Source organism: Mirounga leonina, unplaced genomic scaffold (genome assembly GCF_011800145.1).
Source record: "Mirounga leonina isolate KUSES-001 unplaced genomic scaffold, KU_Mleo_1.0 Mir_366, whole genome shotgun sequence".
In the NCBI taxonomy this organism is placed as follows: Eukaryota; Metazoa; Chordata; class Mammalia; order Carnivora; family Phocidae; genus Mirounga; species Mirounga leonina.
Window position 1 is genome coordinate 19,631,298 of NW_023270709.1, and position 27,312 is coordinate 19,658,609.

Here is a 27,312-nt window from a genome sequence, read left to right on the forward strand (position 1 = left end):
ACGCCGTGACAGGGGCGGAAGCGGCGGCGGCGGCGGCGGCCGAGCTGGGGCTGCGGCTCGCGGCGCGGATCCTGCTGTCCTGTGCGCGCGGCGCGCGGCTCCGGAGAGGCGCCGGCAGCCCCGGGCGGCGCGCGGCGTCTCGCCCGCGCTCCGAGGTGCGGGGCACGCGGCTCCGGGGGCGGGCGCGGGGGCGGCGGCGGATTTCGGGTGACAGCTCCGCACAAAGCGGCTTGGCTGGGGTGCAGGCTGCCCTTCTCCCCCTGTGCAGCGCCCCTCGCCCGGGTGGGAGGTGGACCGGTGCACCGGGGGCTGCCTCCGCCCTCCCCGGATTGGGAAGGGGGTGCGGGGTCCGAGGGAAGGGGGATTCCCGGGCTGGCTTGTAGCAGCGACGGGCTTCCCCGATTCGTCGCGGGGTTGAGGGTCTCTCCTAACCGCCCCCCCCCCATGCTTCCTTTCTGTGCAGCGGCGCCTTCTCCCCCCGACTCCTTTCACCTCTCCGGCGCAAAGGTGAGCCCCGGAGGCTGTTGCTTCTCCGACTTGGGAGAAGAGACGAGAAGGCTTTTCGGAGAGCGAGGCGGCTGCAGCGGGCGCCGGGAACGTGGGGGCTCCCTCCTGGGCACTGTCAGAGCCCTGTCAGCTGGGGAGTGTCTGCGGCCCGCGGAGAGCCCCCGGTCCGGGGGTAGGAACTCCCGGGCGTGTTCTTGCCCCCCGAGGAGCCCGCCCAGCCTCGCAGGTGTTGTAGTAATAGCCGGGCGCCGCCACCACGCGTTCAGCCCCGAGCGGCTTTGCCAGGCGGCTGGGCTAGCTGCTCGGGGCCTGAGCGCCCGGAGGGGGCGGCCCGGTTACCGGAGCTGGTAGTCAACAGCCCGGCCGCCCGCAGGTGAAAGAGGAAGGCAGGCAGGCAGGCCCAGCTGTAGAAAGTTAAGGTTCCGTAATGTGGGATCGAGCCAGATGGAGGCCCAGCGTTCCCAGGGGTGGGGTGCGGGAGCCCCCAGACCACTCCGTTCGGGGAGCGCGTCACTCTGCAGGCATGCACACCACGCGACGCTCAATTTTTTTTTTTTTTTAACCTTTTGTAGTGGAAGAAGGGGACGGGAGGGAAGGTTTCTTCAGGACGTATAGGAAAAATGGCCATCAAGAATTAAATTGTCTTTCGGGCAGAGAAAGTAGTCAATAAAGCGTGGAGGCAGTTGAACGGGATCCGTATTTCGGAAAATTTCACGAGCGTGGGTGCAGTAAGGTGCTAGTCCTGCCGTATTTGCAGCGGCCCTGAGGGAAAGTCTTGTTTCTGTTGTCCCTGAAGAAGTTTCTGGTAGTTTGTCTTATTTTTAGAAATTATGCTGATGCTGCTACACGTTTTTGTTCCAACCTGAAGTCTTTTTGGATTCGTATTTTTGTGAATTTTGCATTTTTTAAAAAAATTATTCAATAGGCTACTTCAGAAAAAACCTGGGGAATTATTAAAATAGAAATCGAGACATTGATTTACCTCCCCCCAAAACCTCACTTTTTTCTTCTAAAGATTTTATTTATTTAACAGAGAGAGAGAGACACAGTGAGAGAGGGAACACAAGCAGGGGGAGTGGGAGAGGGAGAAGCAGGCTTCCCACCGAGCAGGGAGCCCGATGCGGGGCTCGACTCGATCCCAGGGCCCTGGGATCATGACCTGAGCCTAAGGCAGACGCTTAACGGCTGAGCCACCCAGGCACCCCTCTTTTTGTCACTTTAAAAGAAAACCAAAGCTATACATTTAAAGTTAGGAAGAAATATGCTTATATAATTATATTGAACATGAAACAGATTGGTTATATTTAGTTGGGTGTGTTTATCAATTTGAAAAACCAGGAGAGACCACGTTCAGTATACTAATTGTTAGCACTTGTGATCAGTATTTCTAAGATTATACTGAAAAGTACAAAAGCTGTTGTCCTTCCAACTTAAAAATTTTTCCCTTCATCTTAAGCCCCAGAACCCCAGCAACAGTGAAAACACAGAAATTATAGTGTCAGAAAAAGATGAGGGAATATCACCGTTAATTATATACTTAAAGGTGGAAGTGTACGAACACTAAAAGTCTTGTATTTTTCCTAGAGAACACAGATTTAACAGTGGCTTTTATAGTCACTGTTTTCCTTTCCTCTTAACCATTTCTTGAATTATATAATTCTTCATTGCAATTAGATATATATTTTCCAGTACACAGTTGGATTAAAATGTTTGTTGAAATTTCCAGAAACTATGCTTTCTTTTGAGTTGCCAGTATTCCTGGGTGACAGGACCAAATGTTGCATGAAACGAGGCTGATTATATTTATGCTCCTAAACCCCACATTAGACTCAAATATTTTTGCTGCAATCCTTACACATAGTATACATTCACATATACTATATGTTTGTTTATATGTGCTTTGTGGCTTATTTTATGAATAATGTAGAACATATGTATTATATAAAGAGATTTGTTAGATTGGACAGCCTTTTGAAAATATAAATGTGATCCAGAAAGCCTTTGGGTGTAAGAATTATAGGTACACAGTAGTTCTGTTTACGTTAGTACTAGTGCTTTATCCAGCAGTAGAATGAGCAGTATAGAACCAAAAGGCAACTTATTTAATGCTTAACTGTAATGTATTTCAGAATATGTATAGGGTTTGTGCGTTCATAACTAACATAATGGTTTTGAGAATGTGAAGACTGAGTTAGAGGAAGGCTCTCTACCTTACCACCGATGTCAGGATTTCTCGAAGTCTGTGTAGGTGGCGAATGAAGTTTTTGCATGTGATGTTAATAATCCATGAAAAATGCTCTTATGAATGTTAGTACAACTCATGGATAGGAAACAGTAAGATTACAAAGCCCTCAAAGCTTTTCTCCAAGATGAAGATTGTATTTGTGGAATTTGTATCTTATAACACTTTTCCACTTTCAAATTCCTTACCCATAGGTATGTCCTATTTTCATGTTAGTGTGTGTGTGTGTGTGTGTGTGTAGTAAATACATGGATCAGGGAAGGAATTGTGATGATTGTAAAATCTGTTACTGCATACTTACGGTAAACAATTTTATTTCTGAGTTAATTGAAAAATTCTAATTCGATAACTCTTAATCTTTCATGGTTACTATGCATTATTATTATTATTTTTTTTTTTTTAAGATTTTATTTATTTGCGAGAGAGAGAATGAGAGACAGAGAGCATGAGAGGGAGGAGGGTCAGAGGGAGAAGCAGACTCTCCACTGAGCAGGGAGCCCGATGCGGGACTCGATCCCGGAACTCCAGGATCATGACCTGAGCCGAAGGCAGTCGCTTAACCGACTGAGCCACCCAGGCGCCCCGGTTACTATGCATTATTTTTCTTATAGACGTTGGTTCTTGATGCTTATTTAACTGTGCTGTTATTAGGCCAGTTTGAAAGCTGGTAAATTTTTCTAGTAGAAGATACCAGTGACTGTCTAACTCAGTCCTAAATCCAGTAGTGACTGGATAGTGTGCCTGAGATTTTACTGAGAGGGAGCAAATGAGTTTTCTTTGTAGAGTATAATAAGATTGAAATTCAGGAGCTACTGAGAAGGCAGTAAGATGAAGAGGGACAGACAGACAGAAACCAGGTGTTTTTACTCATTGAATTTTACAAACAGCAGTATAATTGGTTTATTGGTCATCTGTGTGGTGTTTCTTATTTTTATATTTTTATATGTATGTACTACTAATGGACAGCCTTTATTAAATACTTACAGTTTGCCAGGTCTGGTGCTTTAAATAGATTATCTTACTCCTCACACCATACGATGGTACACACTTGCTGTGCTCATTTTATACACGGGAACACTGAAGCTTAGTCTTAGATTAAGTAACTTGAAAGTAAGGGCTTCACACTAGGGCAGTCTAACTGCAGAGCATATGCTCTTACCTAGTAAACTACATAATAACTTTGCTCCAGAGTGTTGAAAGTATTACTGTTTACTTATTAAATTAAAAAAAAAAAATTTTTTTTTTTTAAGATTTTCTGAAACAATGGCAACACCACGGAGGAGGACAAAGAAAAAAGCATCTTTTGATCATTCTCCGGATAGCCTGCCTTTGAGGAGCTCCGGTAGGCAGGTATTAATTCGTTTGTTCATTAATGCACCTGTTGGGTTTTGTTTGTTTTTAGAGAAAGAGTGTGAGCAGGGGTGGGTGGGGGGAGGCAGAGGGAGAGGAGAAGGAGAGAGAGAATCCTAAGCAGGCTCCACGCCCTAGCACAGAGCCCCTACACAGGGCTTGATCTCACAACCCTGAGATCATGACCTGAGCTGAAATCAAGAGTTGGACGCTTCACCGACTGAGCCACCCAGGTGCCCCAAGTTTTTTTATTTTTAAGTCATCTCTGCACCCAACGTGGGGCTTGAACTCCCAACCCTGAGATCAAGAGTTGCATGTTCCACTGACTGAGCCAGCCTGGTGCCCCACAACGTTAGTATGAAGTATTAGAGATGAAAAGGTACAATTCCAGTCCTCAAGGAACTTGTAGCCTAGCGGAGAAATTCCCCTTGGAACAATCACGGCACAGTGAGATAAAGTGATAGAATGTAGAAAAAAGTACATCTGGCAGAGGGAACTGCAAAGACAGGGGCACAGAGTGTGAATCAGCATGAGCTGTTCAGAGAACCACAGCTGTGTGGTTGCTCCCAGGATGTGAGCTGAGGCCAGATTGTGCTTGGCTTGGCGTCATTCATAGGAATGTGGACTTCAGTTTGTAGCTGGTTGGCTGCTCTTGGCAGGTTACTTGCTGCCATCTCTTTTCTAGGGCTTTTTTTTTTTTTTAAGAAAAATATTGAACGATGTAACTCTTTTTCTAAAATTATTCAGCTTTTGGGGGCACCTGGATGGCTTAGTCGGAAGAGTGTGCCACTCCTGACCTTGGGGTGGTGAGCAGCCCCATGTTGGGTGTAGAGATGACTTAAATACAAAAACTTAAAAAAAATAATAAAATTATTCAATTTTTTAAAATCTGCAGTACTGAGAGGATATGACTGTTCTAATTAAAGGGAAGAAAATTGGGGGGCGGCTCGGTGACTCAGTGGGTTAAGCATCTGCCTTCGCTCAGGTCATGATCCCAGGGTCCTGGGACTGAGTCCCTTGTCGGGCTCCCTGCTCAGTGGGGAGCCTGCTTCTCCCTCTCCACTCCCCCCACTCCCAGGGCTCATGCTCTCTCTCACTTTCTCTCTCTCTCTCTATCAAATAAAAAAAAAACAACTTTATTTCAGAGTGACTTTTGTTTTGACTGGTACAGCTTTTTCCTAAGAAAGGCTCACGTGCATTTTGGCTCTGTCCTCGGAGACCTGTCATTCGCATGTGGTTTCTGTATTTCCAGCAAGTCAGTGAATTATTTGCACACTGCAGGCTCAAGGGACTTGCTGTATCATCAGCCCCTCACCTACTGGCAGGGTGTTGTTGAGCTTCACAACGTGGAAGTTGTTTCAGTCACGAACCTTCTACTTCCTTCACCCGGGGCCCTTCTGGGGGAAATCGTGTAACCTCAGCTGGTTCTTCCTCAGGCGAAGAAAAAAGCAACAGAGACGACAGACGAGGACGAAGACGGTGGGTCAGAGAAGAAATACAGGCGATGTGAGAAGTCTGGCTGCACAGTAGCGTGTCCTGTGTGCTTTGCAAGCGCTTCTGAAAGGTCTGTGAAGCAGGCGGTCGGCCTCCCCTCCCTGCCCGGGAGAGCATTCTTGGTGGGAGCATCACCCTCCCAAGATAGTTTTCCTAAAGAGAGAGATACTGTAAGTCATCTGACCTTTTACTTCCCGAGAAAAATCTTCAGTTAAGGCTTCTGAGTCAATAAAACCTGGAAAACAAATCCCATTTTTGTTTTTTAACCACAAAGAGGTGGTGGTGGTAGTGTTCACCGTGGCACCATAGGTCATTCTTTGGCTACGTTATTGGCTCTTTGACAGGTTCTGTTCGCCGGGGAGCCTGCTTGGTGGTCAGATTGCAGCTGGCTATTCAGTGTTGGGCCATATGTTGCTGCTAGAGACTGCCCAGGTCTCCTCCATACACACGCAGCTTGCAGCAAGCACAGCGACATTCCTTGTTTCGTGTCCTAAAACTCATTGCTCTGGGGAGTCCTGGGAGAAAACGTCTAAGCCCCAGGCCCTTGTGTGCAGCCAGCTGGGTTAGGTACCACAGGTCTTTAAGTCCCTGTGTCTTCACCAAGTTTTATTAGGTATCAGACATCCTTTTAAGTTTCCCTGGTCATCAGTTCTCGGTGGTTAGGATTCTAAGTGGAGATGGTACAAAATGGGCTCATAGGATGTGCTCAAGACCTGTTTTTAAAAAAGCGAGAAGAAATGCTTATTCATTACCAAAGCTACACTCTTTTTTGCTATTTTCAGATGTGCCAAAAACGGCTACACATCCCGATGGTATCACCTCTCCTGTGGGGAGCATTTCTGTAATGAATGCTTTGACCATTACTACAGAAGGTTTGTTCACTAATTGTTGGAGCTTGCAGAGGGGATGGTGGGGCAGGGGGCGGCTGCAGAAGGGGTCAGACAATTGAGATGGAGCCCCCGGGCTTACTGAATTATTCCACCCTTTCCGCCACGCCTGAGCTGACTACAGCTGTGCCAGAACTGTGGTCCAGTGGCTGGGTGTGTGCCTGCTGTGTGTGTCCACGCTCAGGGCTCAGAAAATCCGTTACGAGACAGTTGTTCTTTCTAGTCTGCAAGTTCTGAAAAATCTAGGCCCTGCTTTGCTGTTCTGTGACTGTGCATGGGGCAGTGATGCAGAGATTTGGGGGAGGATGCTGACAACTCTGGGGTGCTGGACAGACTGGAAGCCATCCCATCTTAATAGTTTTCCATACTAAACTGGAAGGAATGCACCCCTCCCAACCACTTGTTTGATGGGTGCGGAGATAACTTTCCCTCTCCTTATAATATGGCCGGTTGAGTCCTTGACGAAAGGCTTACTGACCTGCCACCTGTTTGGAAAACCTAGTGAACTTCTAGCTTGATATATTTATTTTTATTCTTTTTCAGCCATAAGGACGGATATGACAAATACACTACCTGGAAAAAAATATGGACTAGCAATGGAAAAACCGAACCTAGTCCCAAAGCTTTCATGGCAGACCAGCAGCTCCCCTACTGGGTAAAAAGTGTAATGCTGTATTGTCCTAGGAAACATTTGAGGAGCAAAAGGCAGGAATGAATGAAAATACTGATTTTTTTAGGAAGTCTTTATGTTATTACACTTATTCTTCTTTCTAGGTCTGTTAAAACACATCACTTTTTAAATTTCTGTTGAAAGCCTTGATAATTCACATAGTACAAAGAAGCATACAGATCTTAGGTCGAAAATCATACTTTGCATATAATTTTTTGTAGCTTTTAGTTTATCGATTTAATTTTACTTTCCCATGTAGCCGTTCTTTGAAAATATATTTTAGTGATCGTATATATTAGATAAATATACTATCATTTAATAAATGATTTACTAATTTTAAAAATACTATAGGTAATTTTGAGCTTCTCTTGCATACTTCAATTTTTTTTATCGAAGCAAGGTTCACATAAAATGAACTATTTTTTTTTTTTAAGTTTTATTATTTTAAGTACTCTCTACACACAACGTGGGGCTTGAACTCATGACCCCAAGATCGAGAGTTGCATGCTCTTCCCCTGAGCTAGTCAGGTGCCCCCACATTAACTATTTTAAAGTGCACGATTTAGTGGCATTTAATACATTGATAATATTGTGCAACCAAATGCTAATTCCAAGGCATTTTCATCATTCACAGAGGAAACCTGTGCCCATCGAACAGTCACTTTCCAATCCCCCTCCCCCAGCCCCTGGCAACCACTGATCTTTGTCTTTGTGAGATACCTATTTTGGATGTTTTATATAAAGGAATCATGCAGTATGTGACCTTTCATCACTGGCTTCTTTCAAGTAGCATCATGTTTTTGAGGTTCGTCTGTGTTGTAATTCATTCCTTTTCATGGATAATATTTCACTGTATGGATTGGTCAGATTTTATTTATCCATTCATCAGTCATCTGTTGGTGGACGTTTGGGTTGTTTTCACTTTTTAGTTATTGCATATAGTTGCTGGTATGGACATCTGTACATGAAGATTTGAATACCTGTTTTCAGTTCTGTTTGGCATATACCTAGCAATAAAATTACTGGGTTGTAATGGTAACTGTTTAATCCTTTGAGGGACAACCAGACTCTCTTCCACAGCACACTGCTGCATGGTCTTCATTCCCAGCAGCACTGAGTGGGGTTCAGATTTTGCCACATCCTCATCAACTCTTGTTTTCCATTATTTTGATTCTAGCTATCGCAGTAGGCATGAATGAGAGATACCCCTCGTGGGAGTATCTCATTGTGGTTTTGATTTGCATTTTCGTAATGATTAATGCATTTTTTGGGGTGCTTATGGACCATTTGTTTATCTTCTTTGGAGAAATATCCGTGCAAGTCTTTTGCCCATTTTTTAAAAATCATTGATTGTATTCCCTATGCTGTACATTTCATTTCTGTGACTTAATTTATAACTGGAAGTTTGTAGCTCTTAGTTGCTTTCACCTGTTCCATCCCTCTACCCACCTCACCTCTGCAACCACCAGTTTGTTCTCTGTATTTAAGAGTCTCTTTGTTTTCCTCTTCGTTCATTTTTTAGTTTCCACATATAAGAAAAATCACATGGTATTTACCTTTCTCTGATTAGTTTCACTTAATGCAATGTTCTCTAAGTTCATCCATGTTGTTACAAATAGCAAAATCTCATTCTTTCTATGTTTGTGTTATAGTCCATTGTGTGTGTGGGTGTGTGTGTATCTCACTTCTTATTCATCTATCGATGGACACTTGGGCTGCTTTCATATCTTGGCTTTTTTAAACAGTGCTACAGTAAACATAGGGTGCATATGTCTTTTCAAATTAGTGTTTTTGTTTTCTTTGGGTAGATACCCAGGAGCGGAGTTACTGGATCATATGGTAATTCTATTTATTTTTTGAGGAAACTCCATATGTTTCCCACAGTGGTTGCAACAATTTATATTCTTACCAACAATGCACAAGTGTTCCTTTTCCTTCACATTCTCACCAACACTTATTATTTCTTTTTTTTTAAACACTAGCCATTCTGACAGGTGTAAGGTGGTATCATTGTGGTTTTGATTTGCATTTCCCTGATGATGAGTGATGTTGAGCATCTTTTCATGTGTCTGTTGGCCATCTGTAGGTCTTCTTTGGAAAAATGTCTATTCAGGCCCTCTGCCCATTTTTTAATTGGATTATTTGTTTTCTTGGTGTTGAATTGTAGAAGTTCCTTATATAGTTTGGATATTAACTATTGGATATGTCATTTACAAATATCTTCTGTTCACTGGGTTGCCTTTGGGTTTTGTTGATGGTTTCTTCACTGTGCAAAAGCTTTTTATTTTGATGTAGTCCCAACTGTTTATTTTTGCTTTTGTCTCCCTTGCCTCAGAAGACATACCCATAAATCTGTTGCTAAGGCCAGTGTCCAGGAACTTACTGCCCATGGTTCCTTTTGGAAGTTTTACAGTTTCAGGTCTCACATTTAGATCTTTCATCCATTTTGAGTTTATTTTTGTGTATGGTGAGAGAAAGTGGTCCAGTTTCATTCTTTTGTATGTAGCTGTCCAGTTTTCTCAGCACTGTTTGTCAAAGAGACTGTCTTTCCCCCATTGTATATTCTTGCCTCCCCACTGTAGATTAATCGATCATATAGACATGGGTTTATTTCTGGGGTCTCTCCTGTTCCATTGACCTGTGTGTTTTGGGGCCAGTACCATAGTGTTTTGATTACCACAGCTTTGTTGTATATCTTGACATCTGGGATTGTGATCACTTCAGTTTTGTTCTTTTTCAAGACTGCTTTGGCCATTCTTGACATCTGGGATTGTGATAGCTTTAGTTTTGTTCTTTCTCAAGACTGCTTTGGCTATTCAAGGTCTTTTATAGTTCCATACAAATTTCAGGATTATTTTAGTTCTATGAAAAATGCTGTTGGTATTTTGATAGGAATTGCATTAAATCTGTAGATTGCTTTGGGTAGTATGGACATTTTAACAATATTCTTTCAATCCGTGAGTATGATAAATCATTCCATTTGTATCATCACATTTTTTCATTAACATCTTACAGTTTTCAGAGTATAGGTCTTTCACTTCCTTGGTTAAGTTTATTCCTAGGTATTTTTATTCTTTTTGGTGCAATTGCAAATGCGATTGTTTTCTTAATTTTTTTTTTCTGCTACTTCCATTATTAGTGTATAGAAACACAACTGATTTCTCTATATTAATGTTATATTCTGCAACTTTCCTGAATTCATTTATTCTAATAGTTTTTTGGTGGAGTCTTTAAGAGTTTTCTATATATATGTCATCTGCCAGTAGTGACAGTTTTACTTCTTTTGTACCAATTTGGATGCCTTTTATTTCTTTATGCAGCAATCAGACAAGAAAAATAAATAAAAGGCATCTTTTTTAAACAACCCATTTTTAAATTTTAAACAAATACTTTCTCCTACGGGTTGCCTTTTCACTTCTTGATAGTATCTTTTGATGTGCAAAGTTTCTTATTTTGAAGTTCAGTTTATCCATTTTTTTTCTTTTGCTGCTTGTGCTTTGGTGTCCTATCCAAGAATCTATTGCCAAATCTGAGATTGACTCCTATGTTTTCTTCTAAGAGTTTTATCACTTCAGCTCTTTATTTAGATGTTTGATCCATTTTGAGTTTTTTTTTTTTTAAGATTTAGAGTGTGCATGAGCGGGAGCAGAGGGAGAAGGAGAGAGAGTCTCAAGCAGACTCCCCACTGAGTGCAGAGCCCACCACGAGTTCAGTCTCACGACCCATGAGATCATGACCTGAGCTGAAACCAAGAGTCAGACGCTTAACTGACTGAGCCACCCAGATGCCCCCATTTTGAGTTAATTTTTGTATGTATGTGAAGTAGTCATCCAACTTAATTCTTTCCATATGGATATCTGCACTTTAAAGATTTTTTATTTATTTGATAGAGAGAGACACAGTGAGAGAAGGAACACAAGCAAGGGGAGAGGGAGAAGCAGGCTTCCCGCAGAGCAGGGAGCCCGATGCGGGGCTCGATCCCAGGACCCTGGGATCATGACCTTTGCTGAAGGCAGATGCTTAACTGACTGAGCCACCCAGGCGCCCCAATATCTGCACACTTTAAAAAAAATAAACCTTATATTTTGGAATAATCTTAAATTTACAGAAAAGTTATAAGGATAGTAACAGAGAATTCCCATATATCCTTCATCCAGTTCCTCCTAACGTTATCATCCACCAACCATAATGTAAAGCTCAGAAATTAACATCGGTACAGTACTAATAACTACATTACAGACTTTATTTGGATTTCATCAGGTTTTTCTCCAGTGTCCTTACGATTCCGGGATCTAGCTCAGGATCCCACACTGCACTTAATGTGCATACTTTTTGACTAAATTTAACTCTGATCATTTCCTTAGGTTAGAGCTGGAAAGCCTTTCTGACAACAGTGCTTGGATCCCCTTTGCCCTTTCCTGGTGCCAAAGCTAGTATTGAATCAGAAGTCATTATCCCCGTGGGGGAAAAGTGGATTGTATGGGTGGTGGTGATGCAAGGGGGAGGAAAAAGTACTCACGAAAAGGTTGGTCAGGGGGTGGCGCCTGGGTGGCTCAGTCGTTGGGCATCTGCCTTTGGCTCAGGTCCTGATCCCAGGGTCCTGGGATTGAGCCCCTCATCAGGCTCCCTGCTCGGTGGGGAGTCTGCTTCTCCCTCTCCCACTCTCCCGCTTGTGTTCCCCTCTCGCTGTGTATCTCTCTGTCAAATAAATAAAATCTTAAAAAAAAAAGAAGAAGAAAATCTCACACCAGTTAGGATGGCTACTATCAAAAAAGCCAGAAAATGACAAATATTGGCAAGGATGTAGAGAAACTGGAACCCTTGTGCATTTTGGGTGACAAATATAAAAAACAACCAGTATGGTGGTTTCTAAAATAATGAAGAGTGGGATTTCCATAGGACCCAGTAATGCCTCTTCCGGGCATATATCCAGAAGAATTGAAACCAGGATCTCAAAGAGAGATTTGCACTGCCATGTTCATAACAGCATTATTCACAATAGCCAAGAGATGGAAGCAACCCAAGTATCCATCTGTGGGTGAATGGATAAACAAAATGCATGCTAATATAGGATATAAGCATATGATGGGTATTACTCAGCCTTAAAAAGGAAGGAAATTCTGACCGTGCTACCCCATAGATGAACCTTGAGGGCATGCTAAGTGAAATAAGTCACAGAAAAGACAAATACTGTATGATTCCATTTGTATGAGCTACCGAGAGTGTTCGAATTCACAGAGACAGAAAGTAGGATGGTGGATGCCAGGAGCTGGAGAGAGAATGCCCCGGGGGCCGTCTCATGGGCACAGAATGTTAGTTCTGTAAGATGAAAAAGCTGTAGCGATTGGTTGTGTCATGGTGTGAGTATACTTAACACTATGGAACTGGCCATTTAAAAAAATTTTTTAAGCAATTAAAAATTTTAAAATATTATTTTAAGATTTTTTTTAAAAAAGAAGAAAAGTCTCAGTGAAACCTCGCTGCCCAGATTAACTTTATGGCTCCTGCCCGAGTTCTGTGTTGGTAGAGTCTTACAGCTCCCCAGGCCAATCAGCCCAAGCTCTTTAGCACAGCCTTCAAGGGCACCTGGGAGGCCACCTGGGTGTCTCCGTCGTTAGGCGTCTGTCCCGCATCGGGCTCCCTGCTCCGCGGGAAGCTTGCTCCTCCCTCTCCCACTACCCCTGCTTGTGTTCCCTCTCCAGCTGTGTCTCTCTCTGTCAAATAAATAAATAAAATCTTAAAAAAAAAAAAAAAGGTCAGATCTTACAGAAAGAATGGCAGAGTGAGTGGTGGAGGATAGACACGCTAGCTCAAGATTAGCCAACTCACTGACCTTGACATCTTGCTTTCCATCTAGGTGCAGTGTACAAAACCCGAGTGTAGAAAATGGAGACAGCTTACCAAGGAAATCCATCTTACTCCACAGATAGCAAGGACCTACCGATGTGGTATGAAGTTGAATACTACTATTAAGGTATGAGCTCTGTTGGTTTTCCTTTTGACTTAATGGGTAGGTTGATTTAGTTGTAACTAAGGAGTGATGGTGTATATTTTTCATTTATTGTATTGATCATTTTGTCGGGATTACGGGCCCCCAACTGTGATAGCTTAACTGATTGAAGACTTTATTTTTTTCTCATGATAAGCAGTTTGGAAATAGCCTGTCCAGGGCTGTCGTGGCTGCCCAGGGAAGTCTCCGTACCAGTTTCGAGTCCCACCAGAAGATGGTTGCTGTACCATCAGCCATTGTGTCCAAATTCTAAGCAGAAAAGATGAGAAAGGCAAAGGGCAAGAGAGGTGTGCCAGCTGAGCTGCTCCGTCTTTTATTGGTAAAATAGTAGCTTTCCAGAAAGTTCCAACAGTAGATTTCTTTTTACAGCTCATTGCCAGAACAGGATCATGCAACTACTGTGAACAACAGTAGAGAGATAAAGGAAGGAAGTGTAACTGAGCATGTTGCAATATCAGTCAAAACCAGGATCCTTTTAGTAAGGAAGAAGGGATGAATGGATATGTTTGGGCAATTAGGAATCTGACATGGTTGGTATACTGTGCCTTTTTTTTTTTTATATGTGGCAATTACTTAGTATTTAAAATGTCTAACTTTTTTTTTTATATTAGTTTCAGGTGTATAATCTAGTGTTTCAGCAATTCTGTACTCAGTGCTCATCATGATAAGTGCCCTCCTTAATCCCCGTCACCTATTTCCCCATCCCCCACCCACCTCCCCTCTGGCAACCATCAGTTTGTTCTGTATATTTAAGAGTCTGCTTCTTGGTATGTTTCTGTCTCTCTCTTTTCTTTTCCTTTGCTTGTTTGTTTTGTTTCTTAAACTTCACATACGAGTGAAATATATGGTGTTTGTCTTTCTCTTACTGACTTATTTCACTTAGCATTATACTCTAGATCCATCCATGTTGTTACAAAAAGGCAAGATTTCATTCCTTTTTTATGGCTGAATAATACTGCATTGTGTATATATACCACATCTTCTTTATCCAGTCATCTGTCGATGGACACTTGGGCTTCTTTTGTAATTTGGCAATTGTAGATAATGCTGCAATAAACAAACGGGTGTACATATCCCTTTGAATTAGTGTTTTTGTATTTTTTGGGTAAATACCCACTAGTGCAATTATTGGATCATAGGGTAGTTCTGTTTTTAACTTTTTGAGGACCCTCCATACTGTTCTCCACACCAGCTGCACCAGTTTGCATTCCCACCAACAGTGCAAGAGGGTTCTTTTTTCTCCACATCCTCACCAACACTTGTTTCTTGTGTTGTTGATTTTAGCCATCCTGACAGGTGTGAGGTGATATTGTGGTTTTGATTTGCATTTCCCTGATGAGTGATGTTGAGCTTCTTTTCATGTGTATGTTAGCCATCTGTATGTCTTTTTGCAGAGATGTCTGTTCACGTCTTCTGCCCATTTTTGGTTGGGTTATTTGTTTTTTTTCGGTGTTGAGTTGTATTGGTTCTTTATATATTTTGGATACTAACCCTTTATCAGCTAAGTCATTTGCAAATACCGTCTCCCATTCAGTAGGTTACTTCTTAGTTTTGTTGACGGTTTCATTCACTGTGCAGAAGCTTTTTATTTCGATGTAGTCCCAATAGTTTATTTTTGCTTTTGTTTCCCTTGCCTCAGGAGACCTATCTAGAAAAATGTTGCCATGGCCAATGTCAAAGAAGTTACTGCCTGTGTTCTCTTCAAGGATTTTTATGGTTTCAGACCTCACGTTTAGGCCTTTAATGCATTTTGAGTTTATTTTTGTGTATGGTGTAAGAAAGTGGCCTAGTTTCATTCTTCTGCATGTAGCTCTTCACTTTTTCCAACATCATTTGTTGAAGAGACTGTCTTTTTCCCATTGGATATTCTTAGCATAGATTTTTGCATTTTATGTTCATCAGAGATATTGGCCTGTAGTTCTCTTTTTTGTGGTCTTTATCTGATCTTGGTATCAGGGTAATAATGCTGGCCTCACAGAATAAATCTGGGAGTTTTCCTTCCTTTTCTAATTTTTGGAATAGTTTGAGAAGAATAGGTATTGACTCTTCTTTAAACGTTTGGTAGAATTCAGCTGTGAAGCCATCTGGTTCTGGATTTTTGTTGGGAGTTTTTTGTTGTTGTTGTTACTGATTCAATTTCTTTGTTGGTAATTGGTCTGTTCAAATTTTGTGTTTCTTCCTGCTTCAGTTTTGGTAGGTTATATGTTCTACGAATTTATCCATTTCTTCTAGGTTGTCCAATTTGTTGGCATATTGTTTTTTATAATAAACTGTTGCAATTGTTTATATTTCTGTGGTGGTGGTTTTTTGTTTTTTTGTTTTTTGCTTTTTTAAGATTTTTTTATTTATTTATTTGAGAGAGAGAATGAGAGACAGAGAGCATGAGAGGGAGGAGGGTCAGAGGGAGAAGCAGATTCCCTGCCGAGCAGGAAGCCCGATGTGGGACTCGATCCCGGGACTCCAGGATCATGACCTGAGCCGAAGGCAGTCGCTTAACCAACTGAGCCACCCAGGCGCCCCTGTGATGGTGGTTTTTATTTCTCCTCTCTCACTTGTGACTTTGAGTCCTTTCTCTTTTGTTCTCGATCAGTCTGCCTAGACGTTTATCAGTTTTATTGTTTTTTTGTTTGTTTTTTTCCCCAAAGAACCAGCTCCTGGTTTCATTCATCTGTTCTATTGTTTTGTTTTTTTTTTTTTTAGTTTATATAGCACTTATTTCTGCTTTAATCTTAATTTTTTCCTTCCTTCTGCTGGTGTTAGGCTTCATTTGTTCTTTTTCTAGCTCCTTTAGGTGTAAGATTAGGTTGTTTGAGATTTTTCTTGCTTCTTGAGGTAGGCCTCTATTGGCTATATACTTCCCTTTTAGGACTGCTTTTGCTGTGTCCCAAAGGTTTGAATCATCGTGTTTCACTTTCATTTATTTCCATGTACTTTTAAAATTTCTTCTTGTATTTCTTGGTTGACCCATTCATTTTTTAATAGCATGTTATTTAACCTCCATGTATTTGTGCCCTTTCCAGATTTTTTCTTGTGGTTGACTTCTAGTTTCATAGCATTGCGGTCAGAAAAGATGCATGGTGGGCGCCTGGGTGGCTCAGTCGTTAAGCGTCTGCCTTCGGCTCAGGTCATGATCCCAGAGTCCTGGGATCGAGTCCCACATCGGGCTCCCTGCTCAGCAGGAAGCCTGCTTCTCCCTCTCCCACTCCCCCTGCTTGTGTTCCTGCTCTCGCTATCTCTCTCTCTGTCAAATAAAAAAAAAAAAAAGGAAAGATGCATGGTGTGACTTTGATCTTTTTAAATTTGTTAAGGCTTGGTGGTGGTGGTTTTTTTTTTAAGATTTTATTTATTCATTTGAGACACAGAGATAGAGCATGAGCAGGGAGAGAAGCAGAGGGAGAGGGAGAAGCAGGCTCCCCACTGAGTCAGGAGCCTGGTGCGGGGCTCGGTCCCAGGACCCTGGGATCATGACCTGAGCCGAAGGCAGATGCTTAACCCAGGTGCCCCTGTTGAGGCTTGTTTTGTGGTCTAATATGTGATCTGTTCTGGAGAATGTTCCGTGTACACTTGAAAAGAATGTGTATCTGCTGCTTTAGGATGAAATGTTCTGAATATATGTCTTAAGGATTTAAGAGATAGTGTTGTCATACTCTTCCTGTGTAACACTCAAAGCCATTGTTCTCTTGTTGACTTTCTTTTTAGATAATCTGTCCATTGATGTAAGTCAGGTGTTAAAGTCCCCTACTATTTTTGAATTATCGATTAGTTCCTTAATGTTTGTTATTAATTGTTTTATGTATTTGGGTGTTCCTGTGTTGGGTGCATAAATATTTTTTTTAAAAGATTTATTTTAGAAAGAGTGAGCAGGGGGAGGGGCAGAGAATCTCAAGCAATCTGAGCGAGGAGTCCAACATGGGGCTTGACCCCATGACCCTGAGACCATGATCCAAGCCAAAACCAAGAGTCCGACACTTAACCAACTGAGCCACCAAGGCCCCCGGGTAAATAAATATTTATAATTGTTAGGTTTTCTTGTTGGATTATCCCCTTTATTATAGTGTCCTTCTTTGTCTCTTATTACAGGCTTTCTTTTAAAGTCTGCTTTGTCCAATAGAAGTATTGCTACTCCAGCTTTCTTTTAACATCCATTTGCATGATAAATGTTTCTCCATTCCTCACTTTCAATCTGCAGGTGCTTTTAAGTCTAAAATGAGTCTCTTGTAGGCAGCATACATGGGTCTTGTTTTTTAATCCATTCTGTCACGCTGTGTCTTTTGAATGGAGCATTTAGTTCACGTACATTCAGTGTCATTATTGATAGATAAGTATTTATTGCCATTTCATTACTTATTTTGTCATTTGCTTTTGAAGATTTCCTCTGATCCTTGTCTTTTTCCCTTTCATGGTTTGCTGGTTTTCTTTAGAGATATATTTGGATTTCTTTCTCTTCATTCTTTGCATATTTGTTGGTGGTTTTTGATTTGTGGTTACCATTAGGTTTATATATAACCTCTTCGTCATGTAGCAGTCTGTGTTAAGTTGATGGTCATTTAGGTTTGAACCCATTCTTTTCTCCTGTCTTCCCCATGTTTTAGGTATAGGGTGTCATATTTTACATCCTTTTATTTTGTGTGTTCCTTGATTAATTTTTTATAGAAATACTCATTTTTGCTGCTTCTGTGTTTCCTACCCTCATACGATCATTTTTGGTCTTTCCACTCAAAAAGTCCCCTATATTTTTTTTTTTTTTAGGATTTTTATTTATTTATTTGTCAGAGAGAGAGACAGAGCACAAGCAGGGGGAGCAGAGAGAAAGACAGAGCACAAGCAGGGGGAGCAGCAGAGGGAGAGGGAGAAGCAGGCTCCTCACTGAGCAAGGAGCCTGATGTGGGACTCGATCCCAGCACCCTGGGGTCATGACCTGAGCCGAAGGCAGACGCTTAACCACTGAGCCACCCAGGCATCCCAGAAAAGTCCCCTATAATATTACTTGCAAGGCTGGTTTAGTGGCCATGAATTCCTGTAGGTTTCCTTATCCTTTCTTTATCTCTTCTCCTATTCCGAATGATAGCCTTGTTGGAAAGAGTATTCTTGGCTGCAGGTGTTTCCCATTTGGCATTTTGAATATATCATGCCACTGTTTTCTGGCTTGGAAAGTTTCTGCTGAAAAATCTGCGGATAGCCTTATGGGGTTTCCTTTCTCTATGTAACTGTCTTCATTTATATTACTGCTCTTAATATTTTTTCCTTATTGCTATATTTTACCATTTTAATTACAGTATGTCTTGGTGTAGATTGGCTTTTGTTGATTTTATTGGGGGTTCTCTGTGCCTCCTGGATCTGGATATCTCATCCCTTCCCCAGATTAGGGAACTTTTCAGCCGTTCTTTTTTTTTTTTTAAATAAGATTTTATTTATTTACTTATTTAAGAGAGAGAGAGTGTGAGTGCATGTGCTGGCTGGGGGAGGGAGAGGGACAAGCAGACTCCACACTGAGTGCAGAGCCCAACTCAGGGCTCGATCCCATGATCCTAAGACCATGACCTGAGCCAAAACCTAGAGGAGGATTCGTACCTGACTGAACCACCCAGGTGCCCCTCAGCTGTTATTTCTTCAGGTAAATTCTCTGCTCCCTTTTCTCTCTCTCTTCCCCTTCCGGGACTCCTATAATGCGAATGTTATTACATTTGATGACATCACTGAGTTCTCTAAATCTGTTCTCATTTTGCATCATTCTTTTCTCTCTTTTGTTCAACTTGATTACTTTCCATTACTCTGTCTTCTGTGTTACTAATTCTTTCCTCTGCTGCTTTCATCCTGCTGTTCATTCCAAGAGTGTGCTTTTCATTTCACTCTGCTATGTTATTCCTTTTCTCTGTGTCAAGGGTTTCAGTGTTGTCCTTTACTCTTTTCTCAAGTTCAGTAAATATCGTGATCATTGCTTTAAATTCTCCATCAGGCATGTTACTTATATCTGTTTCCCTTAGGACTCTGGCTGTGGCATTGTCCTTTTCTTTAATTTGGGGCACATTCCTCTCTCCTCCTATCTTGTCCAAGTCTCTATGCCTGTTTCTTTGTGTTAGGAAAACCAGCTACATCTATTCTTGAGGGTAATGGCCTTATGAAGAAGAGGTCCTGTAGTGTCTTGCTATGTAGTGTACCCTGTTCCCCAGCCTGGCGCTTCTGGGACTCTCTCCAGTGTGTGCTGGGAGTGCTCTGATGTTGTGTCCTGGACACTTTATCCTTCAGGCCAGTCATCTGCAGAGGCCCTCTTTGCTTTTGTGGGCAGTGTTTGGTTCCTGGCCTGATTGGTGCATTTTAACTAGAGTGTTGTGGCTTGCTTGTGAAATGGGACCCATCATCACTGCCACCAGAACTTAGGCCTTGAAAACCTCCAAGGTGGGGAGATGCGGTGTGGGCAGGGGTTTTCACTGGCCTTTGGCAGTAACAGGCTGCCATGCTGGGATTTAGGCAAACGTGACTGGCAAGGTTGGTTCCCCTGGAACACAGGGCTGGGGAGAGGCTTGACGTAAGCAAGTTAGGTAGCAAATGTGGGCACTGGGCTGGTTCCTGTGGGTGGCTCTGTGTTAATGCTGAGGGCGGGCAAGAGAAATGGCTCCTGCCAGTTCCTTTGTTACCAGAGGCACCTCTCCATGATTGCTGCTTCTCTGGGACATGCTCTGAGATGAACAGCTAACCTCCCCACTTTGTGCCCCAGGTGGTCTTCAGATCACTGTTTTTTCCATGCTGTATGTCTGAGGGCTGTTCACCTTGCCTTCTCTCCGAGAGTAACCCCGATCGCCTCTGGGCTGTATCCCAGCCAACTCCATTGATCTTTAGAACTCCAGGCTTTAAGTCCTGCTGGTTGCAAGAACTCACAAAATTCCGTCCTTCTTACTTTCCAAGCCAGTTGCTATGGGGATTCGTTTTCCCTGTGCACTCCCCCCTGTGCTAGTCTTCTCTTGCCTGTCTCTGCAACCACAGCTCCCTCCTCCCTACAGCAGCCAGGATCCATTTCTCTTCCAAGCCACATCTCTGCACTTCTACGTTCTCCACTGTGGCCTTTTTCTCCCTTTAGTCGTGGAGTTTGTTCTCCCAGTCTTCAGATCAATTTCTGGGGCATTTAGGATGATTTGATCGTTGTCTAGTTATTTGTGAGACAGGGCAAGCCTAGGGTCCTCCTCCTCTCCCGCCATCTTCCCCCTCTGAAAATAAAGTTTTATTGGAATACATCCATGCTCATTCGTTACATATTGTCTATGGTTGCTTTCATGCTACAGTGGTAAGGGGTTTGTGATGTAGACCATATGATACACAGGATTTAAAATATTTACTGTCTGGCCCTTTACAGAAAATGTTTCCCAACCTCTGTTCTGATCCATGAGCATGGTATATCTCTCCATCTTTTCTTTAATTTCTCTCCAGAGTTTTTTCCTAGTTTTCACTGAGGGTGTCTTTTATTAAATTTATTTTTAGATATTTTGCCTTTTTCTGTAATTATAAGTGGAATTTATTTTTAACTTTATTTTCAAGCTGTTTATTACAATTATATAGAAATACAATTTACTTGTATATCTACCCAGAGACTTTCTTGAATTCTTATTAAATTTTGAAGAACTTTTTGTAGATTCCTTTGGGTTTTCTACAGTCATAACAACTGTGAATAAAGACTCTTGTGCTTTTTTTTTTTTTTTTAAGATTTTATTTATTTTTTAGAGAGCGAGCGAGAGAGAAACAGCATGAGAGGGGAGAGGGTCAGAGGGAGAAGCAGGCTCCCCGCTGAGCCGGGAGCCCAATGTGGGACTCGATCCCAGGACCCTGGGATCATGACCTGAGCCGAAGGCAGACGCTTAACCATCTGAGCCACCCAGGCGCCCGACTCTTGTGCTTTTTTTAAAAACTAAATTTTTTAGCTCTTCTTCTTGCCTTATTACTTTGGTCAGGATCATCAGTACAGAGTTGAGTAGAAGTTGGAGAACAGCTGTCTCTTCTTGGTCCTGACTTAGGAGGAATGTGTTCAGTATTTTATCATTATGTCCATTGCTAGCCGTAGCTTTTCACAGACATCTTTGATCAGACTGAGGAAGTTCCTCTCTCTCCCTAGTTTGCTGAGAATGTTTTATTATGAGTGGATGTTGGATTTTGTCAGAAACTTTCTCTGCGTCTTCTGTGGTGATCATGTGGGTTTTTCTCCTTTAATCTATTAATGTGACTTGTGCGGATTCTAGCATGTTGAAACAACCTTGCGTTCCTGGGTGGGGGGGAGAATCCCACTCGTTCTTAATACATTATCCTTTAATGTATTGTTGGATTCCGTTTGCTCATATTTTGTTGTGGAATTCTGCACCTGTGTTCATGAGGAATACTATCTGTCATTTTCTTTTCTTGTAATATCCTTGTCAGGTTCTGGTATCCAAGTTATGCTGCCTCCATAAGACAGAATGAGAAGTATATCCTCCTCCTCTGTTTTGTTAAAGAGTCTGTTTAAGGTTGATAATGATTTCTTTTTTACTGTTTGGTATAATTCAGTAGTGAAGACATTGGGCTAGTTTTCTTGGTGAGAAGTTTTGAAATGACAAATTCGGTGTCAGTATCACAGATACATGGCTAGTCACGTGGTTTATTCTACCAGTTTTAGATTAGTTGTGTTTTGTGGGTTTAAAAAAAAATTTTTTTTTTAAATTGTCAGAGAGAGCATGAGCTCAAGCAGGGGGAGAAGCAGGCTTCCTGCTGAGCAGGGAGCCCCAAGTGGGACTAGATCCCAGGACCCCAGGATCATGACCTGAGCCGAAGGTGGAAGCTTAACTGACTGAGTCACCTGGGTGTCCCCAAATTTTTTTAATTAAAAAAAAATTTTTTTTGTTCCAGAGAGAGGGCGTGTGCGTGCATGTGTGCGAGCAAGTGGTGGGGGGAGGGGCAGAGAAAGGGAGAGAGAGAATCTTAAGCAGTAAAAAGCCCGACTCGGGGCTAGATCTCACCACTCTGAGATCATGACCTGAGCTGAAATCAAGAGTAGGACACCTAATCGACTAAGCCACCTGGGTGCCCCTAATTATTTTTAAGTAATCTGTCCAGTGCAAGGCTCAAACTCACACCCGAGATCAAGGGTCACACATTCCACCGACTCAGCCAGCCAGGCACCCCTAGACAGTTGTGTTTTTGAAGAAATTTATTTCATCTACATTGTCATGTTTATTAGAGTTGTTTGCACTGTTCCCTTACTCTTCTCTTAGTGGGATCTGTGGTGGTATCCCTGTTTCATTTTTGATGTTTGGGAGTGAAGGGTGGAAAGCACAGATCTAAGCCTGGGGACCGGGGTCCTGGAATTAGCAAGTCTCATGCTGAAGCCTTTCAGTTCAGCACCTAAATTGGTGCACGGGCTGGACCTTTGGAGCAGAAGCCCTGTTTGCAGGACAGGAGAGAAAAACAAGGGAGGGGGCTGATGTTGGGGGGCTTGGTAATTCCAGGCTGAGTGGGTCCAGGGACGGGAATCGAGGTTGGAGTAGTGAAGGCTAGTGAAGGTGAGCCGATCAGTATCCAGGTTGCACTAAGCTTAACTTGAACCTGTGCCTCAGATGATTTCTCAAGTGGATTTCATTATAATATTTAAAGGAGAGCTCAGCCAGGGAGCAGTGGAAAATAGCAGACTATTTTAATAGAAATTAGCCTTGGGGCCATTTTCACTCAACCTGTTTTTGTGACGATTCCAAACAATTATTCTAAAGGATTAAACAAACATCTAATAATGTTATGTTACTAAATACTAGGTGTGTTTTATATGCAAAGTTTATATGAAAGTAATTTGTCCGGTCTGTGGTTTAACTGGGTTTGGAGTTCTCTGTCATCCCTCTTCTCTTTCGTGTGATAACAGAAAGTGCAATGTCGACGTTGTTTCTACTCATTCTTCAGATCATCTGTGTCCCTTTTCCTGTTTACTTGATTTTTCTTCCAGTGGTCTGTGTCTTTTTCACTTTCTTCAACTTGAGCTGCTTTGGAAAAGCCCAAGGTTTTCTGTAGAATGAGCTTGTTTTTTTAGAAAAATGACATGTGCTCATCTTTGAAACATTGAAGCAATACAGAAAAGAACAAAGATGATAGCAAAAAACCAAACTCATGCGGTCACTGTCATGAAATAACCATTGTCTGATGAGGTTCATTCGAGAATATTCCCACCTCTGTGCAAGGAGAAGGCCTGGCCGACAGATCACTTCGGAGTGAAAAATAACACCACACGTGCTGGTTTCTATGGTTGCATTTCATAAGACCAAACTTAACATAAGAAAAAGAAGCCAAAGTGAAGTAAGAACTTGCTGAACATGGAATAATTATTTCTTCATCACAAAGAATAGTAGTTTCTAAAATCTCCCTGAGGGGCGCCTAGGTGGCTCAGTTTGTTGAGCATCTGCCTTCAGCTCAGGTCATGATCCCAGGGTCCTGGGATCGAGCCCCGCATCAGGCTCCCTGCTCAGCGGGAGGTCTGCTTCTCCCTCTCCCTCTTTGTTCTCAAATAAATAAATAAAATCTCTAAAAAAATAAAATAAAATAAAATCTCCCTGAAAGATTAGGAAGATACGTGATGAGAATGTTAGGAGGTTGGAATCGCCCTAACTTCTTTTTTAAGTTGCATGTTTCAATCTTAGATGCTCATTGACACGTGACCATGAAAGAGGAAAAAGTAAATTACATCACACGCTACAGGCCACCACGCCTTTTCCTCACTCCCAATTCCTGTTCGTGTTTTGGGTCATTTATTTTCAGTCACCGTAATCTCTCCGTTGTTTACTCTTCGGTGTTTACGTGGCTTTACCGTACCCCTCAATTTCTGTACCACAGTTCCTTCTGCCCCCACTTCTTTATTGTGATTCCTCACATGGTTGAATGTATTTTAACAGCAAGTACTTTTTCCCAGTAGGGGCTCTGGGGTGTCAGATCCCGTAACGTTTTTGAAAATTTAATTGTCTTTCTCTCCTCCTGCCTCCCACCATCTTAAAGTTGAAGGTTTTGAGGTCTTAAATTCCAGCTTCTGACTATGGTATCACATTTTCTCATCTCCTTCTCCCCTCCAGAGAGCCCCCTTTGAGACCTACTGCTGCAGTCTCAATTGATTGCCATCCATAACCTGAACTTTTGAAATATTTATTTAAATGGTGTTTATTGACCCAGAGTCACTTTGGTCTTCAGCTGGGTATTCTGTCAAGGACAGAGTCTGGAAAGGTTTATTTGTAAACCAACATTAAACAGAATGGTAGTGAGCTATACCTGCTCTTTTGGAGTTTGCTTTTGTTGGTTAATGTATCTTTTGGTGGGGGGTGCGGTGAGGGGCAGAGGGAGCCAGAGACAGGGAGGGAGAGAATCTCCAGCAGGCTCCACGTCCAGCGTGGAGCCCCATTAGGGCTCGATCCCACAACCCTGATATCCCCACCTGAGCCGAAATCAAGAGTTGGACACTTAATCAACTGGCCACCCGGGTGCCCCTGTCAGTTTATATAAAGATGCTTCCATATCAGTACATAAAGATCTCTTTTTTCTTAAGGAGTACTTAGTCCATTGAATTGGTGTATCCTGATGAATTTAGCCTGACTAAAGGGTATTTAGGTGACTTAAATGTTTACTGCTAGTGACAGTACTTCAGTGAATAGCTTTGTATCTATGACATTTTCAGTCTGCTTGTAGGATCAAGTTCCAAGAAATGAAATTTCTGTGTCGAAGTATATATGGTCATTTTCCTCCTCCTCCCTTTTTTTTTTTTTTTAAGTAGGCTCCCCGCCCAATGTGGAGCTTGAACTCCAAGCCCTGAGATTAAGAGTTGTGTGCTCTATTGACCGATACAGCCGGGCACCCCAATATGGTCATTTTAATATGAACTAATACATAGACACAAAAGAGGGTTTCCAATGATGCATAAGGAATAAAGACTTAAAGCAAGCCCTCAGGTACCCAGCACCCAGTTTTAGAAGCAGAGCATTACCAAGGCCTCTGTAGCTCCCCGGGGGCCCCTCAGTACTTCTCTTTCCCTCCCTCCCCTGCAGGTATTCTGCAGTGTTCTGAATTCTGCATTTATTATTCCTCTGCTTTTTGTTACAGAGTTCATGCATATTTATGAGACCAAAACAACATGTAAAGTTTTCTATATTTCTGTACTGGTTATAAATTATGTCCTGTTGTTTGTGTTCCTCTGCAACTTGCTCTTTTTACTCAACAGTGAGGTTTTTCACAAGCATCCATGTTGATGCTTAAGCTCTAGTTCATTGATTTTCCCTGCTGTGTAGTATTGCCTTGCATGAATCTACCTACTACAGCATATCTGTTCTCCTGGTCATGGCCGTGAGGGTGGTTTCTCGTTTCGGGCTGTAAGATACACGTGAGCATTCTTGCATGCCTCCTGGTGCATGCATGCAAGAGTTTCTCTGGAATATTCCAGATTTGCCGGGCCATATGGTATGCCAGTCTTGAGTTTATTTAGGTAACTTTTTTATTGAAGTATAACATACAAACAGAAAATGCACAAATCAAAATGTGGAGCTCAGTGAAGCTTCTGAGAGTCCCTCTTTAGCCAACTCCCAGTAGAGAAATCGAACTCTTCCCAGCCCCGCAGGAGCCCCCCCTACACCCCCTATCACTCACACACTCCTTCCCTTGCTCCCCTACTCACTTTGCTGGCTTACTGAACTTTATGTAAATGGAAACTACAGTATGTGTTTTTCTGGGCCTGGTTTCTTTATCGCCATTATGTTTGTAAGGTATGTCCATGTGGTGCTGTGTAGTTTGTGGTTGGTTCTTTCTCACTGCTGTGTAGTGGGCTGTTGTTGTTGTTGTTGTTTTAAAGATTTTTACTTATTTGAGAGAGAGAGAGCGAGAGAGAGAGTACACGAGTGGGGAGGTGAGGGAGAAGCAGGCTCTCTAGTGAGCAGGGAGCCCGACGCGGGACTCAATCCCAGGACCCAGGATCATGACCTGAGCTGAATGCAGATGCTTAACCGACTGAGCCACCCAGGTGCCCTAGTGGGCTGTTGTTTGAACATAACACTATTCTACTCTTGGTGGACTTCTGGGCTGTATTTAGCTTTTTTCTATTACAAATAGTCCTCCTTTGAACATTTTTTAAGACTTATTTATTTTGGGGCACCTGGGTGGCTCAGTCGGTTAAGCCTCTGCCTTGGGCTCAGATCATGATCTCAGGGTCCTGGGATCGAGCCCCACATCGGGCTCCCTGCTCAGTGGGGAGTCTGCTTCTCCCTCTCCCTCTGCCCCTCCTCCCTCCTTGCCCTCCCCAAATAAATATTTTCTTAAAAGATTTTATTTATCTGAGTGAGAGAAAGAGAGTGAGTGGAGGGAGGGGCAGAGGGAGAGAGAATCTCAAGCAGACTCCTCACTGAGCCAGGGGAGCCCTATGGGAGACTCAGTCTCACGACCCTGAGATTACGACCTGAGCCGAAACCAGGAGTCGGATGCTTAACTGACTGCGCCACCCAGGCGCCCCTGAGCATTTCTGATACTTCTGTGGGTGCGCATATTTGAGGGTTCCTCTTGAAAATCTAGCAAAGTTTGAATTGCTGGGCATATAGTATGTATGTCTTCAGCGGTGCAAGACAGTACCAAATTATTGTGCATTTAAATGTGTATTTTGTCAACTTGCCCTCCGAAGTTCTTTCATTCCTTGAGCATTCCACCCGGGACATCTTTATGGGAGTAGCTGTCTCCTCCACACCCTCACTCCTACAGTGTTTTATCCCACTTTTTGCTTTTGCCTGTCGAACAGGTGAAGAGGGGTATCTTACTGAAAGCACATGGACACTTACGCCTGTATTTTATAAGTAAATCTAATTAACACTTGGTTTTCTTTTATAGCCCGAGACCTCGGATCATTGTTCCCTTCCAGAGGATCTAGTGAGTATTTGTGCACATCCTAGACTACAGCTCATTGTGCTTTCGATGATAAAAGTACTGTACGTCAGCGACAGTAACAGTTTTATGAGTTTCTATTTGGTTGTTGATCAGAGGCTTTCAATCTAACCTGACATGTGTATGATAAAAATGTTAGCAGTCGTGGTATCATGGGTGATCCTCCCCTACCTTAAAGAGAAAGAAATATAGTTTTATTGCCCCCTATTAAAAGGAATTAAAAAGGAAGAAATGGATAGTTTGCCTTACTACA

The 27,312-nt window shown here is 42.5% G+C and overlaps 1 protein-coding gene across 3 annotated transcripts in view; it reads left to right on the top strand.

Annotated features, from left to right (window-relative positions):
- The first annotated feature begins 62 nt into the window (after nucleotides 1-62).
- The window catches only part of KDM1B (lysine demethylase 1B), a 57,597-nt gene continuing 30,347 nt past the window's right edge, over nucleotides 63-27,312 (top strand). For all 3 annotated transcript variants that reach the window (XM_034985744.1, XM_034985742.1, XM_034985743.1), the window contains exons 1-7: nucleotides 63-155; nucleotides 4,000-4,099; nucleotides 5,536-5,663; nucleotides 6,376-6,465; nucleotides 7,024-7,135; nucleotides 13,008-13,124; nucleotides 27,006-27,044. In XM_034985744.1, the coding sequence (XP_034841635.1) occupies nucleotides 4,013-4,099; nucleotides 5,536-5,663; nucleotides 6,376-6,465; nucleotides 7,024-7,135; nucleotides 13,008-13,124; nucleotides 27,006-27,044 (573 nt within the window). In that variant the 5' untranslated portion in view covers nucleotides 63-155; nucleotides 4,000-4,012. The remainder of the gene's footprint in view (nucleotides 156-3,999; nucleotides 4,100-5,535; nucleotides 5,664-6,375; nucleotides 6,466-7,023; nucleotides 7,136-13,007; nucleotides 13,125-27,005; nucleotides 27,045-27,312) is intronic.